This window comes from Dryobates pubescens, chromosome 9 (genome assembly GCF_014839835.1).
Source record: "Dryobates pubescens isolate bDryPub1 chromosome 9, bDryPub1.pri, whole genome shotgun sequence".
NCBI classification, from domain to species: Eukaryota; Metazoa; Chordata; class Aves; order Piciformes; family Picidae; genus Dryobates; species Dryobates pubescens.
The window spans coordinates 30,514,930-30,526,180 of NC_071620.1; the positions used below are offsets into that span (position 1 = coordinate 30,514,930).

At 45.9% G+C, this 11,251-nt stretch overlaps 1 protein-coding gene across 1 annotated transcript; it reads right to left on the reverse strand.

The window, feature by feature from the left end:
* Positions 1 to 530: 530 nt before the first annotated feature.
* On the reverse strand, positions 531 to 8,923 carry NRSN1 (neurensin 1). The gene is made up of 3 exons (XM_054164015.1): positions 8,771 to 8,923; positions 3,659 to 3,856; positions 531 to 2,090 (listed from the first exon to the last, which is right to left on the reverse strand). The coding sequence occupies exons 2-3, from the start codon at positions 3,845 to 3,847 to the stop codon at positions 1,692 to 1,694; spliced, it is 588 nt and encodes a 195-aa protein (XP_054019990.1). The 5' UTR covers positions 3,848 to 3,856; positions 8,771 to 8,923; the 3' UTR covers positions 531 to 1,691.
* Between the last annotated feature and the right edge of the window lie 2,328 nt (positions 8,924 to 11,251).

The following is an 11,251-nucleotide window of genomic DNA, read 5'->3' on the forward strand; positions in this document are numbered from 1 at the left end:
AGCACAAGCCCTATGAGGAGAGACTGAGGGAGCTGGGGTTGCTTAGCCTGAAGGAGGCTCAGGGCAGCCCTTACTGCTCTCTACAACTACCTGAAGGGAGGTTGTAGACAGGTGGGGGCTGGTCTCTTCTCCCAGGCAACCAGCACCAGAACAAGAGGACACAGTCTCAAGCTGCACCAGGGGAGGTTTAGACTGGATGTTAGGAAGAAATTCTTCATAGAAAGAGTGATTGCCCATTGGAATGAGCTGCCCAGGGAGGTGGTGGAGTTGCCATCACTGGAGGTGTTTAGGAGGAGACTGGATGGTGTGCTTGGTGCCATGGTTTAGTTGATTAGATGGTGTTGGATGATGGGTTGGACATGATGATCCTGAAGGTCTCTTCCAACCTGGTTTATTCTATTCTAAAGTGACTTCCCCACTTGTGAAAGCTGAACACAGAATGCAATAGAGAGATTTGTTTCAACTGCTGACTCCCCCTCCCAAATTTTACATGCACACCTGTCTGACAGAAATAGACTTTTCACGAAATCCATGGGTGGCTTGCGCCTAGAATTTTATTCAATCCATTCAAAAAATAGACAGAACTATAAGGTGGCACATATTGTCAGGAAGTACAAATGTCACATCTGTCTTTGTACAGTTTAAATCCATAGATTAAGACAGTGAAATAATTGTCCTGGCTGGGAAAATAACGAAGGGTCTTCCACGAAAGGACACGTCTTCAGGTAAGCATCCACACAAATGTTATCTGGTTAAGCAGAACTTTTTCTATCCTCTATAAAAATATAAATGGCATTTCAAAACATTTTTAGATAAATAGGTTAAGGTCATCTAACATGGCATTCATGTACTGACAGAACATGGGACCTGGGCGTGTCAAACTGCTTTCAGTAATCCACACCCAGCCAAAACGAAAACATTTTGTATGAGCTTCAAAGGTAACGCAGCATAATGAAAGAAACAGCATCAAACCAAAGAGGTGCAGGTATGATGTTCCTCCTCCCATATGAATTCCTTCCCTTGATTTTGTACTTTTTGGTAACATGGCAATGACTAAGACAAAAGTGGCAGTTTCATACAGGTTGATTCTAACTTGGGATCAAGTATAACTTGCCTTTCCCAGAAAGCAGCATTGCTGGGAAGTGATGTGCACCAGGATCAAGAGGGCACCCACTGACTGTCACGTATGCTTTACCTGTGCAGTATTTCTTTGATACAGACTGTACAGAAGGACATGTGCAAATTACAAGGGCAGAATCTTGGCTTCCCAGACAGCAAAATCAGGTGGTGAAAGTAAGACTAAACAGGATTTCAAAGGCAAGAAAAACTAAACAAAAAGCCAACTCATCTAAACTCTGAACCATGGGATGTAGGGCGTTCCTAGTACAGCTGGCATAATCACCCTGGGGTTTTTTTGTAGGGATGCAATCTTATAAGCTGAACAGCAAATTGTTGTTGCAGGGACTCATTTGGTTCAACACAGATTAGGAAGTTCGAACACACTGAAAATACTGGTCACCGGTCTAATCACATCACTTCCCTTTTCTCAATCCTAAATTTGCATTGGATTGGCTTCCTCATCAGCTGTCTGTTTGTATAGCAGAGCACTCGATGTTGTAATTGACTAGCACATATGCCAACAACAGCTGCTGTTTTCCAGTTAAAGTGAGAAACAAAACCCAAGGACAGGGTCAAGTTTCAGAGAGAGGTTGGACATTTTGAACTTTGGACAAAGTGACAGGTATCTTCGACTCTCCCGGCGCTGGCGCTTTTGTGACTGGATTTGCGTGGGCTTTCACATCGGCTATTCTCTCTTTAAATCTTTGCTGGAGGTACTTTTCTTCTTTGGAGTAACTTTTAGCAAAAGCAGACATCATCAGACACGCTGCGACGGTGGACCCTCCAACACAGAACAAGACTGCACCTACCAGCTTGCATATATCAAGGGACCCATTAAACTGTATGGCACGGGTATCCACCACAACAAAATCATCTTTCCCGAGGGCTTCGATTTTCGGCGGCACAAGAAAACCCACTACAAGAACCGTTAAACCTATCAGCAAAAAAGCCGTCCCGGAGATGAGTCCGACCTGTGGGGAAAAAAACAACAAAGAAACAAAAGAAACAGTTATTAGGCCTGTCTAGTTTCTAGTTTTCAGCTGGTAAGTGGCCCTAGGAGGCATTCAGCTTTCAGTGTAGCTTGAAGGTACTGTTATCTCTCCTAGGAGAAGGCTGGTATGTATTTTTCCTTAAGGTCCTACATGGCCATACTAGTACTGTGTCCAGTTCTGGGCCTCTCAGTTTAGGAAAGATGTTGACTTGCTGGAATGTGTCCAGAGAAGGGCAACAAAGCTGGGGAGGGGTTTGGAGCACAAGCCCTATGAGGAGAGGCTGAGGGAGCTGGGATTGTTTAGCCTGGAGAAGAGGAGGCTCAGGGCAGACCTTATTGCTGTCTACAGCTACTTGAAGGGAGGTTGTAGCCAGGTGGGGGTTGGTCTCTTCTCTCAGGCAACCAGCACCAGAAAAAGAGGACACAGTCTCAAGCTGTGCCAGGGAAGGTTTAGGCTGGATGTTAGAAAGAAATTCTTCATAGAAAGAGTGATTGCCCATTAGAACGAGCTGCCCAGGGAGATGGTGGAGTTGCCATCACTGGAGGTGTTTAGGAAGAAACTGGCTGGGGTGCTTGGTGCCATGGTTTAGTTGATTAGATAGTGTTGGATGATAGGTTGGACTTCGTGATCTCAGAGGTGTCTTCCAGCCTGGTTAATTCTATTCTATTCTATTCTATTCTATTCTATTCTATTCTATTCTATTCTATTCTATTCTATTGTATAGGGAGAAACTGCCTTTTTACAACTCGTGTTTATACAACTCAGTACTGAATTTTCTGGAAACAATAGATTATGTCTTTATACATATAAGTAACATTTCATGTTCAAAGGCCCCATCACAGAGAGGATCACCATTTAATCCCAGTGCTGTGCTATTTCTGCCTATTCCTTTTGCATTAGGTGGAGGTTAGCACCAACAGTTCAGTCCCTGCTGTAGTCTGTGTCACATCTACCACTTGCTTTCACTCCATACAAATAATTCCTTTGCAAGGATTAGAAGGAAGTTTTTATTCTTGTGAACAGATCACAGAATATTTCTAGCACATTTCAAGTCTAAGTGTAAAATTCAGTTCCTATAGAATGGCCCCAGCAACAAAGCAGAGGGATTGGGTTAGATGGCCTTGCACATCCTTTCTTACCGCTGGTGTTCTCAAATTTCATCAAGTTCCCTCACCTTAATGGAAACCTTGTAACTTGCTTGATTCCTAGGTTACACAGTCTCAGAGTTACTGCTGTTAACCTACCAGTTTTATTCCTAATAATCTGGCAGTACCACTATGGGTGCAGAAAGAGGTAAACTACACTTTCAAGCTATAGGTGGGGTTTCCTACACCAGTCTTTGATGTTTCAGTGGCAGCATCCAAAGACCCTACAACTACCTGGGAAGCTGATCTGTTTTGGTAAGAGCACCCTGCTTGGCTATTCTGTCATCTCAGGGAAAACTGAGCAACAGAAGGACCTTCTGGATGATACCTATACCCATTAGTTGCACGGGAAAAATCTTGAAGTGGGCGTTTTTCTCTTCAGGAAACAGCAGTGGGCAATACCTTCCAGAACGTAGAGCTCCACCTGCTAGGCGATCTCTGGATCTGAAAATCATCCTCATACTCCCAAATTGAAGCTGTGCAATCCTCATAAAACTGATGCAGGTAGGACCGAACTCCGTAGCGTTGGTAGCCTCCATCAGTGCTGCCCTGCGTGTGCCGGGACCCGCAGATGTCAGCATAGGAGCTCATCCTTCCTACCTGCAATGAGAGGTTCCATGCAAAGCAGATTGTTATCAGTGCGGTAGAAGAGTAAAGCTGCCTACAAACTCTCCAGATAACACAAAGTAAAGCGGCCCAGGAGGGCCCTGTCCTTCACTTCTTTCCAAAACAAATGAGCCTAAAAGAGTTGCATGTGGTGACTCAGCTCAAGTAAAACCAAGGCACTCAGCTTCCTGGCTCAGCACAGCCTAAAGGTGCTGCAGAGAACATTCTCTTCCATACACAAGAGTGCTGGCTCCCCATATTTTGCACCAGCAGGCTACTGTGTTTCCATGGAGACTGAAGGAAGCAGACGACATCAGGTAACAAAAGCCAGCATCCCTCAAGGGTTCATACTGCCTCTCATTCAGACTGCTACTATCAGTTAAATAGTTTGCAGCCTTAGGAACTTGCCAAGCTGCTGGGTAAGGTGGGGATTTTTAAAACGTTTCTGCCTGACCTTTTGAAGTGCAGGACTAAGCATTGACAAAACATTCATATCTATGAAAAACAGAGGCAAACTAAGTCCTAGACAGATTCAAACTGTATATATCCTGAACTTAAATATGGATGATTAAAAATTGAAAACATGGAATGTCATCACAGCACCAAACTGCTCACTGAAGAGAGGAAAATGCAAACACCAAACTTCGGGCAAACCACTGCTCCCATGGAGAAGTCAAAGCCCAAACTCCATCTGACTATAATAAAATGAAGTTAGTGTGCTGTGAAAACTACCAACAATCTTCTCTACTCGCCTCTAAAAAATGTAAGCAACATGTCAATGTTACTTAAGCTGAATGACTTCTCCTTAAAGAAGTTCAGAAAGTCTTAGTCCAAAGGAAACTGCTGATCATAATCAGTACTTGCATCTGAATGTCACAGCTCCGTTTATATCAGCTTCATGCAGTTAATCTGACTGCCACAACAATTTTACTTGGAGGGAAGGAAGGGAGGAAGGTTTGACACGCTCACGGCACCTAGAACCTCAAGATTTTGCAGCCCTGTGGCCCTTTAGGAATGGCTGATCTTTCTGGGTAAGAAATTCTTGAGTATGCATGAAAAACAAACACTGCTGCCTTTAAATTAAACAGAAGCCAGAGAAGTATCGATAGGGAATGGCAACAATTTGAATGAAGCTCTTGGCTGGCAAAGCAGTGGTCTTCCAGCCTTTTGGAATATGGTTGCATTTTTGGCTCAGGGACAAAGTGGGTTTTCCTCTTCAAAAAACCCCACTAATCTTAGTTTCTATTTATTTTGTATAGCTACTACATATTTAGTTTGTGATTCTCAGCATCTTACAGTTGCAAATATCTCTTTCAAGGCTTTCACAGAAGTCATGACCAAGCGTAGGAGGAGGCCCACATGATGCTGGTGGCCATAGCACAGGCCAGAGCTCCCTTCAGGAGAAGAGGGGACAGTATTGGTGGCTAAGCTTTGCAGAACAGCAGGGACAGAACAAGGCATGGCTTCTGGCAGAAGCTCCTTCTTTGAATCTGGAACTGCCCTTGCATGCCCTGTGGATTCCTCTTTTCCACTTTGGCCACTATGAAGTGTCAGAAAGTCAAAGTGCTTTCTGACAAGTCAAAGTGCTTTCTGACTCCATTGATGGGCTTTTGTCCTCTGGTAACAGTATCAGTGCCTTCCAGAGTGTGCTTAAGATGCTGGTTTTCCCAGGCAAGGAACTACGACAGGATGAACAGAAACCTTGAGACAGCAGGGAACTCCCCTCTGGTGAGCAGGGAGAGCCTGGAACACGGGCCACCCCGTGTCAAGTTGCTAACAGTGATGTTTCCCATTATAGTTACTATTTTGGGAAAAAGATTGTTTGTTGTACTGTTACAATGCTACGAGCTCTTGAACACTATTACTTTTTGAGGTATAAAAAAGTCCCAGTGGTATGGATACAAGTATACAATCTCAAACGCTGGGGGAATGCTGAGTGTTACTCTAATTTTGAAGCCTGTTGGTTCTTTTGCGAAAGAGCTTTTCACCTCCCATGGGAGTCTCTCCTTCTGTTGTTTGTGCCCTGCCTGAAGGAAGGAAAAGAAGTTTTCTTTTCTCACTGCCACTACCATTTCCTCAACAGCTAGGTGCCATCTTCCACAGGACAAGCACAGAAGAATTTCCATAGAACCAGAGTTCCATCTACTGCATAGGTAGACAGACCACAGGTAGACCTCTAGCTTAGGGTGAAAGGAGAGGATGAAGTAGTAGTGTAGCTTATCAAAACTGCCCCAGCTCTCCCATATGAGATTACACAGCTCATGCTTCAAGGATAAGAACAGTTTATGTCCATTTCCCTCACCATTTGTTTTGGTTTGAAGTAAACAAGCACCCATTCTCCCACTTCAGGAAGATGCCAATCAAAGCCCTGCAGAAACTCACTCTCTCAGGTCCCTACTTAGATGTTTATTCTTGCATCAATCCTAACCCTTCAATAACTTATGTTTAAGTCATTGCCAACTAAATTCATTCAGGTAGACACATTCAGCATCATATAATGAGCAGAAAGGGAGGCATTTCCCCCAAGTGGAAGTAACTCCATAAGGCCAACACAAGGAAGGACCAGATAATGTCAACAAAGCTTGATGGCATTACTCCAGATGCCACCAGAAGACAATTTTAGAGCTTCTTTGGTTTCTCCAGTAAATGAAGCACTTGCTGAGTCTGAACTAGCAACTGAAGTTATAACTGATTTCAGAAAACTCAATGTAATGTGACAGAAGGCTGTATAAACACTATCACACATTCACTGCACTGTCTGTAGGTTTAGTCAAGAGAGAGAAAGGAGGATGTAGTGTTTCTAACAGCTTGGTGAAGGATTGCCTGTAAGGAACACAGCCTGGAATGATTTGCATTGCACACAGATTACATGGATTCTTCTTCTTTAGCAATCTAAAATGCTAGTAGGTGGTTTTGGTCAGGCATACGAGCAAAATGATAAATAAGAGCTAGGAGGTGGAATAGAAAACAAAAGAATGATCTTTGGCTTGAGAGAGTTGTGATAGCATCAAGTAGCATGACCTTTTAAAATGCGAGGAAAAAAAACAAACCACTGCCAGCATCATTCTTTTCAACCACTGCATAATATTAAGTGCTACTGAACATCTTCTTTATGCTCAGACTCTTCCACTTAAGTAATCTCCTATCTTTTGCAAAATATCTTGTCCCTTAGAGAGAAGAAGGCTTCTCAGCCCTATATGAGTCATTGAAGCAGCCCAGTAATTTGATGGTCTCCTTCCTCAGCTCCAATGTAAACATAATTACGTTGTTCTTGCTCCTTACAGACGGGTCAGAGGAACTGAAACAGTCAGAGTATAGTGTGAGAAAACAGTTCTCCATAAATAAGAAGGAAATGTGTCACAGCATCAAATTATACTGGATGAATATATACTGCAGTAGTTATGATTTCCTGAGTGTTGACGTGCGTCTCACCTTCATGGCTAAGAAGATAAACACTGAAACGTTGGGAAACTTTTGCTAAAAGAAGGTCAATTACCCGAATCTGTTATGCACAAGCTCAGAACATGCATCCACGCCACAAAAGTGGTTCAATCATTGAAACTTTTCCAGTACCTAAACCCGAGGTGCCTAGGAGCATGTGGGATGTATGATCACAGCTTCACACACTGCATAGTAGCAATCTATCCCCTAGCAACTTTTGTTTCCATGGCAAAAGCTGTCCTGTTTACTATTCTCCACTGATCTAGGGAGGTGTGACTGGATTGGTGAACAGGAAGATGAAAAGATGAGCAAGCTCCAAGAAAAATTACCCAATAAATTTTCCAACTCCTTTGCCTTCTTACTGACAGATTTGACACATTTAAAGAAGTGTAAGGAATCAGCATCTGAAACGCAAGGAAAAGCCAATAAGGATGCACCACTGCTCCTCCACACCACACAGCCTCTAATACCCATGGGTTTGCACAGGTGAAGCCCCCCTCTCCCAGATGTACACACTTTGATCCTTCTGTTCAGAGGCCACATTTCCAGTTTTTACCTGCACAAAGCAAGAGCCTGTGAAGGGCAAATACTGGAATAACTCACCTGGCTTTAACGGCAGTTTCCAAAATGGGCTTTTTGATGCCTCAGCTACCTGTCATGCCATTGTCCAGCACTTTCCCAGTTCAGAGGCTGAGACAAGCTGTCCTTGGCCTGACCCAGCCCACCAGAACCCAGCCGAGCCCTCATGGCACCGCGGCTCTGGCTCAGTGCCCGGCCTTTGGGCAGGGGGACCGGCAAGAGCAGCCGCCGCCGTTCCCTGAGGACGTCTGAGGTGCTCAGCGCCCTTGCCATGCACCGGGGAGTGCGCAGGGCCCCGCGGGGGTATAGGCCGGGGCCTCCCAAGCGGGTGGCGGCGACCCCGCCAGGTCGCGACCCCTGCGACAGGCAGGCGCGGGCTGCTCCGCCCGCACAACAGGAGACACTCGACAGTCCGCTTCCCGGGCGGAGCGGAAGAACTCCGCAGCGCCGGCACCTCGGCTGCGATCTCGTCTCCCGTGACTGACTGCCGACCTTAACCTCTCCTGGCCCGGCGCCAGCAGCCCCGCGTACCCAGACGACGAGGGCAGAGGAGAGCCTGGCCGGGCCGTCGCCCTGCCCTGCCCTTGCCCTGCAGCGCGGGGCGGCGATGCAAGCCCCCTCCCGGCGGCGGGTCAGCGCGGCACCAGCCTTCCCCCGGAAGATCGCTTCCTTCCTCGAGCCGGGAGGCGAAGTCCGGGGACCCTGCCGTACCCGTCACCCCACCCCGCGGCTTGGCGCCCGGCTCTTCTCCGCCACCTTCCCTGCGGGAACCTCGGCGCTGTATTCCCCCCCGTGAGGACGCCGACTGTCACAAGAGTCACTACCGTCCCTGCCAAACCGCCGAGCCCAAGTTTTCCGAGAGGCCAGGAGCGGCGGCGCCAGGGTTACCTGTCCCTTCTGGCGCTCCCCTCAGCCGGCTGAGCAACCGCAGCGGCGCTAGCTGCGGCTCTCCCACCCTGGTCCCATCTCCTCTCTGCGCCGCGTACAGCCCCAGACACCACGTATTATGTACGGCCCGGAGCGCTGCTCGCTCCCGCGCCGTGCCTGCGCACTGAGCCGCCGCCGCTGCTGCCGCCGCCGGGCGCCTAGGGGCGCCTGTCTGCGCCCTCCCTGCCAGCTCCTCCGGGGCGGTGGCTTGGGCTGAGTAGGGGATACACGAAGGGATGTCTGGCTCTTCCCCGCAGCCCGCTGCCTTGAGGAGGGTCCCTCCGACCGCGGCATCGGCGGGCCCGTTCCCGGGAACGTGCCGGTCGGCAGGTGGCACGGAGCGGATGCCTCTGTTCCACCAAGGTCACCGGGGTGTCCTCCCTGGGTGGTGGGAGTAGGAGGGACCTTGGGGCTAAGTCTGTAATCACCTCTCTTCTCCCTTTAATCGGCGCTAAATAATTTGGAGACTCAATGTTCTGTCATTCATAGAATTTATTTGGTCAGAAAAGACATCTAAGATCAAGTGCAATCATCAACCCAACACCACCATTACCATTAAACCACGTGAAGTGCTCGAAGTGCCATGTCCACATGGTTGAACACTTCCAGGGACAGTGACTGCGTCATCTCCCTGGGTAGCCTGTTGCAGTGCCTGACCACTCTTAAAGGAATTGTTTCCAGCATCAAATATAAACCTCCTCTGGTGCAATTTGAGGTCATTTCATCTCATTCTATCACTTGACACTAGGGAGAAGAGACCAACACTGTGTCACTACAACCTCCGTTCAAGGAGTTGTGGAGTGAGAAGGTCTCCCCTCAGATTCCTCCAGACTAAACAACCCTAGCTCCCTCAACTGCTCCTTAACGAGACCTGCCCCTTCACCACCTTCGTTGTCCTTCTCTAGACACACTCCAGCAATTTAATAGAATGTTAAGTGTACAGACATCACAATAATGTGACATGACCTACAAAGAATAAGGCACTGAGATCTGGGGGATGAGGAAATAAATCAGTCTACCAGGAGACATACCTGGATTTTTAAGAGAAACAGAGTGAGGCTGAGAGCTAAACATGAGTGTCTTGGGTCTGCCCTGGTAACAACAGGTTGGTTGTTCATTGGAAAAATAGGTAAATTCAAGGATTAAGGAAGCCAGTGAGGGAAGAGTTAGAGAAGGGCACTAAGAGCTGAACTTGCTGAAATGTATCCCAAAGAGAGGCAATATGGAATTCCTCTGAAAAAAATGACAACATAAAGGGCAAAACTGATAGGAATTTCAATGCTGTGTACTGAAATATGCACAGAAATAGTATCATTTCATACAGGGGTAAAAAAAGAAAGAAGTGCTTTAAAGCAAAATAGATAATTATTAGCCAAAAGAAAAACAAGGCATTTTAAAAGTGCTTAAATAAGCATAGTACATAAAGAAGGTGAGATTAATGGTGGTTTCATTTACAGCAATGCACAAGCTCCTTGGAAAAAAACCATGCATGTGATGGGCAATTGCAAATCATAAAAACAGCTGAAAAAGAGCAACTAAGGAATTGCATTTGGAGGAAGAAATGCTGATTTCAGTGGATTTCATACTGTCCTTCCAAAGCTCTTATGCTTTTCTTGTTTCAAGTAATGAGTAATGCCAAAAGTGTTTTCCCTGACCTAAGCAGAGCCAATTCCACAGCAGAGTGCTGTTCAGTGAGCAGTGCTGGCATACCCCAGTCCATCACAACTAACAAAGTAATGAGCTGACAATTATTGGTGAAAATCGTGGAAAATACAGTCAAGTGATAAATGAGTAAAAAACAGGTTGGAGTATCAATCTTAAAAGAGATTTCCTCATTGATTGTCCTGTAAGACTAACACTTGGTTTATGTGTAGTATCACAGTGAGGACCGAATGCTTCTTTATCCCAGATCAGGAAGATGTCTGCTGTAGAGAATACAATTAATCTATATGAGCTGCTCTCTCTCTGTTCACAAAGATAGCTTATTTTGATTACTTACCTACTGACAAAGAGAATAAATAAAAGGAATATGAAATACCTGTGCTGGCCCAGTACATTTTTTCCCCCCTTACACAATAGTGTCAGCTCAGCAAACCAGGATAAATTAGTATTGAAGCAATGAGGATATTTGCAGTAATGCAAATGGTCTGTGAACTCTGAATTAGCAACCCTAAAGGTTAACTATTGATGATCTCAGAAGTTGCTTTTAGGGCACTTTTAGTGCTTCAGGGAAGCTGTAAGTTCAGTCTGAAATCAGAGCTGTTCTTGAAGTATAGCTGAGCTTGGTTATGAGAGGTGTCAAACAGAAGAGTGTAGATGTCTTGTTTAGTCTTAAAATTGGTAACATCAATGCAAAGATACTTTTGAATGCCAGAGCCTATAGGTCATTGTATGTCTCAGGATGTGAGCTGCTGATATATGACAGAATTTCCAAATTTAAGG

Coding starts and splice junctions, on each gene's coding strand:
- NRSN1 (XM_054164015.1), bottom strand. CDS start 3,847: ATGAGCTCCTATGCTGACATCTGCGGGTCCCGGCACACGCAGGGCAGC. Junction 2,091..3,658: donor GGAGCTCTACGTTCTGGAAG/GTATTGCCCACT, acceptor TTTTCCCCACAG/GTCGGACTCATCTCCGGGAC.